Below are 4,670 nucleotides of genomic sequence, written 5' to 3' on the forward strand. Positions count from 1 at the left end.
TATCACGTTACCGGGCAAGTGCTGTTCAACACGTATGCAAATTTTAGTCTGTTTACTTTTAGCTGTGTGGCACGTAGAGATCGTTTTCACTTAACGTCATCAGACTCCAAAATTTAAAACTAAAGAGCCTCGAAAATTTTTATCCTCAGCAGGCATAAGGGGGTTTCAATTCATATCTATTTTCAACTTTTCAGCTCAACAGCGTGCTTGGTTCGGAAACCAGCGCAGTTTGAAGCTTAGAGTTATGGTGGTTGCGTGACTTACAGGTCCGATCGCGTTTGAGAAGAGAAGACCAGGATTAAAAAAACCACTTAAATCAAGTTAAATCGGTAAAATAACGACACCAGGAGCAAACAACACACGTATGGAATGAGGTAAGCCACTTTTATTCAGTATTTTCATTTTTAACTATCTCTATGGATATCTCGTAGAAAATCCCATACAAATCCTTATAAATCGATATGCAAATTGTTTTTCTTGCGTGGTTGGGCCGCCTGTGATTTTACAATGACGTCTCGGAGTAGTGATCTCTTGGGAGAGGGCCCTCCTGCCAACTTTCATAGATTGATTTATTAATTTCTTCTATCTCGACAATGGAAAATCTAAATCTTTTGCAGCTTATTATTTCGAATTTCATAATTTCAACTAGTTCAATCATGTTGCACCAAACAAAATATTGTTGTTGTTAGAGTCTTCTTATATTATTAGAACTGGTTTATGGATCTCTGAACCTTAATTGCAGCTTATAGTATCACAGAAAGAAAAAAAATAATACTCCTTTTCAATTTTCTGGTAAATTAAATATCAATCAAAGAAAATAAAAATAAAGAAAACAAAGATCTGAAAATTATATTTTGATACATCTTTTGACAGCAGGACATCGCCAGAAATCACGGACATTTCGAGCCCGCTAACAATTATCAGCGGTATATCGTATTACACTCCAGAACAATAGAATATCAAGAGAATTCAATATGGCGGCGATCATGGCTCGATCTGCAAAGAAGCGTGTTTCGTACCACGACTTACACAATTTGAGCACCGCGGATCCTCTATTTGATGAAAATAAAAAGAAAAGAAGAACAGCACGTAAATCTTTGGGATTGTTCGAGGCAGAGCGAATTATTACAAGCCGGGAGGACTCAGAGGTAAAACGCGAAGCTTTGATTATATTCAGTTATATTTCATGATAAGTTTATGAAAGGAAAAAATTGACACGTTAATTAGTTTATCCATATTACATTTTTAAGGGAACGAAATACCTTATTAAGTGGAAAGGCTTCAGCGCATTTCAGAATACTTGGGAGCCTGAAGAACACCTTTCCCAACTTTTGTTGAGGTAATTTATATTCACCATTAACCGCATTAGCAATATATTGATCAATTTGGTCAACTTGCTGTCTGATTGTTAACACAAGGGTACTCTAACTTTCAACAGACTTCCCTGATACCATACACATGGAAAGAATATGAAAGAAAGCACATAAGAAAACAGTAATGAATCACTGTTTTGGTTATACAAGACTGTTCACTCTGGCCGCTATCAACTTTGCATTGGTACATGTACTTGCTGTTAGTGTTGACTTTTATAATGCTTTTGTGTAGCTCTCAATATTGACTAACCAAGTGAGCTTGGAAGTACACATCCTAAGAACTGGGTTGTGAAAGTAAAACGTTTAAGTTTTAAATTAAAATTAACTATTTTTTGCAGGTACTTTGAGTCTCCAAAACCACATGTGGACACTGTCCAGGAGTGTGTGGACAGACTGAGAGTCTCCTTATCGGATGCTCTCAGGCACAAAGGTCCAACACAGGCTGTATCACTGGAATTTCGCCATGATGTCTTCAAATATCTATTTAGTGGAAAGGGAAGACATGCTGAGGAAAAGAACTGGCAATTATACGAAGAAAACGATTTTAGTAGATGTAAGCTTCCTACCAACTGGAGCTGTATATTAGATAAACATGGAGATGGAGTTAGGATTAGGTTTCCAGTTAAAATGAGGAGATTCCTTAGCCTATCTCCAAAAACCTATGAAAGGGTGGCTGAGGTTGTTGTTGAAGCCCCGAGGGCCTATACTGAAAAGATTTCAGTCAAGTTTGTTAAAGTCTCATCATCATGTAATTAGTCAAATTTATATAACATTTTGATATACAGTAACCAGTAAATGAGTACAAGGAGGACTAAATTAGTTAACCTATTATTCTCAGTGCTTCATTGTTTTTGCATGGTGAAATGAATTTTAACAGACTTACTGAATAATGTTATTTCCTAAGTAAATTTACAGATTATATTTATTGTACTTGAGAATTTTCGACAAGAGCCACTAGGTCTTTTTTTTTAAATTTAGTTATATTTTTCACTTTCATTCCTTTTCTTTTGATGACTTCTTTGAGTTGTGCAATTGTCATCTTGTTATAATCTTGGGTGGCACAAGTGGGGCTTTCATCAGATATTTCATCATCCTCGACCCGTTCCATGTACATGGATGTGCTTGCCGAAGAAGCCCGTTGTTCTTTCCTTTTTCGATGGATTTCATCCTCCCAGTAATCTAGCTTCCTTTTAGTGTAGGTGGCTTTCTTACGTTCATGGTGCTTTAGTTCCCACTGCCTACTTTCTGTGCAAAGTATGTCTCTGGCAGCATCCCACTTATTTGACTTGTGAAAGTGGATTCTCTTAGCATCATCGTTATTTTTTTCTACTCCTTGCCCGGTAAATTGTTTGAGACAACCATGCTTTTGCACAAAGAAAGGAAGGTGGTAGGGAATAAGGTGCATATAGGGGGTTACTCTGGGTCTGGTATACCCTTGGCGAACACCTCGTAGAGAACAGAAAAGTTCAATCCAAGCCTTTGCATCAAGAAATATGTCATGAGCAGAAGTGTTGGTGAGGTTAAAATCAGAAATCTTGTCATACAAGTGGCCAAAATCAACCCACAGTTGTTTAACTGTTGCAGATGTATTTGGGTACAGGAATTCCTGAAGGTTAGAGGGCAATCCACTCAGGAGTTTCTTTTTCTGGGACCCAAGGAGACTTGTAAATTCTTTGACCTGGCTTTCAGAGCCATCAGCATTCTTTTTGTTCCAGACAGAAAAAGATATTCCCAGGTCATTTATAGCTTTCACTAGTCTTGTAAGGTATATCCCTTTAGGTTGGCCTCTAGGCTTATCAAAATCCTCCACAGCATCCCTCTCCAGTACCTCATCAATGATATTCTGTAGTAGTTTGTCAGTTATTCGTAACAATAAATGAAGTTCATCAGGTATTACATGTGTTAGTGGAATGTTTAGAAGTGGCTCATGAATGCATCCAAAGTTATCTTTAGAAGAGCAGAGTGTTTTCATTTCTTCGAGAGTGCGCCTCATTGGTTCCTCATTGTAATGGTGGATGGGCTTGCTTGTGTCCCACCTGTCATCTTTGTGAATTTTGCACCAGGCACAAGCATAATCAGCTGTAGCTGAGCTCAACCCCAGGATCATGAGAAGGAACTTCATATCCCCACCTAGAAAAAATTCTAGTTCAACATCCTCTCCATCAATTGCTATTGTACCTGTGCTAATTAGTTGATTTACCTCATCAAAAAAATTTGAGAGTGATGTTTTTAGGGTTTCATATTTCTCTGGCCCATTGATGATTGCTACTGTTCTGTTATGCTTAGGGGACATGACACTTTCATTCAACTGTAGTAATGTAAAGGACATCATCATAAAGTTTGTTGTTCTTGACATACGAGCACCATCCCCACTCAATTTGACTTGAATTTTTCCTTCTTTCAGTTCAGGTTCCTTCATAAGGAGCTCCCTGACATGATCCTTTAATGTAGAAGTGAAATTTAAACATGATCCTGAATACTTTCCAGGTGTTCTCTCGATATGATATAGTTTGTTCATTGCTGTTCTTGACTGTTTCACAAGATAGGATTTGGGTAGGCCTTCAGTGATCATGGAAAGTTCATGATACGTTTCATCACCTACACAAAACTTATCAAGCAGGAACAAAACCTGTTCCACTTTGTTTTTCTCTTCTTCATCCAAATTTGCATGTCCATGAGGGGTAGAATTGGATGCAGAGTAATTTAAGCTGTGAATTAAGCCCTCTTCATCCTGTAGTTTTATCTCTGTCAGTTCCAGTCCAAAGCTTTTGCAAAACCACAAGGCACATTGTGCTTTGCTTTTTAAAAGGCGAAGCTTCCTACCTTGTTGTTTAGTTCCTAGCTGATTATATTTTTTCCCCTGACATTGTAGTGATGTACTTTTTTCAAGGGCTTCCACATAATCTGCTAAGTCTTTGTTGACCTGTTTCAGATCTGTTATTTCTTCTTGCAGTTCATTGATCTCCCTTATCATGTCATCATACAATTTCTCCTTTTCTGCTGCCAAATCATTGAACTTTCTTTTCCATTCGTCAAGTTCATGCTGAGATTTTTCAATTTCAGACTTAAGGGATTCAAATGTCTCCACTTCATTCCTTCTTATACTCAGTTTATATACTTTATCATCCAGTTGCTTCTTTTTTCTCCCACTTGTTTTCCTGTAGGTACTCTTCACCACAGCTGCTGTCTTATATAATAGTTTCTCTACACGTTCGCAGCCCCTCTTGACCATAAACCACCCATCAACCACAGTTGAGTTGAGAAGGTCTAAGTAAGTTGCTTTGATGGCTGTATCTT

General features: G+C 37.8%; 1 protein-coding gene across 1 annotated transcript; it reads left to right on the forward strand.

Moving 5' to 3' along the window:
- The first annotated feature begins 873 nt into the window (after window positions 1–873).
- Window positions 874–3,266, forward strand: LOC148726785 (chromodomain Y-like protein). Its single transcript, XM_088727946.1, has 3 exons — window positions 874–1,148; window positions 1,251–1,339; window positions 1,712–3,266. Exons 1-3 carry the CDS (start codon window positions 975–977, stop codon window positions 2,127–2,129), a joined length of 681 nt encoding a protein of 226 aa, XP_088584072.1. The 5' UTR covers window positions 874–974; the 3' UTR covers window positions 2,130–3,266.
- Window positions 3,267–4,670: the final 1,404 nt, after the last annotated feature.

The sequence above is a fragment of the Stylophora pistillata genome, chromosome 7 (assembly GCF_964205215.1).
Source record: "Stylophora pistillata chromosome 7, jaStyPist1.2, whole genome shotgun sequence".
Taxonomy (NCBI): Eukaryota; Metazoa; Cnidaria; class Anthozoa; order Scleractinia; family Pocilloporidae; genus Stylophora; species Stylophora pistillata.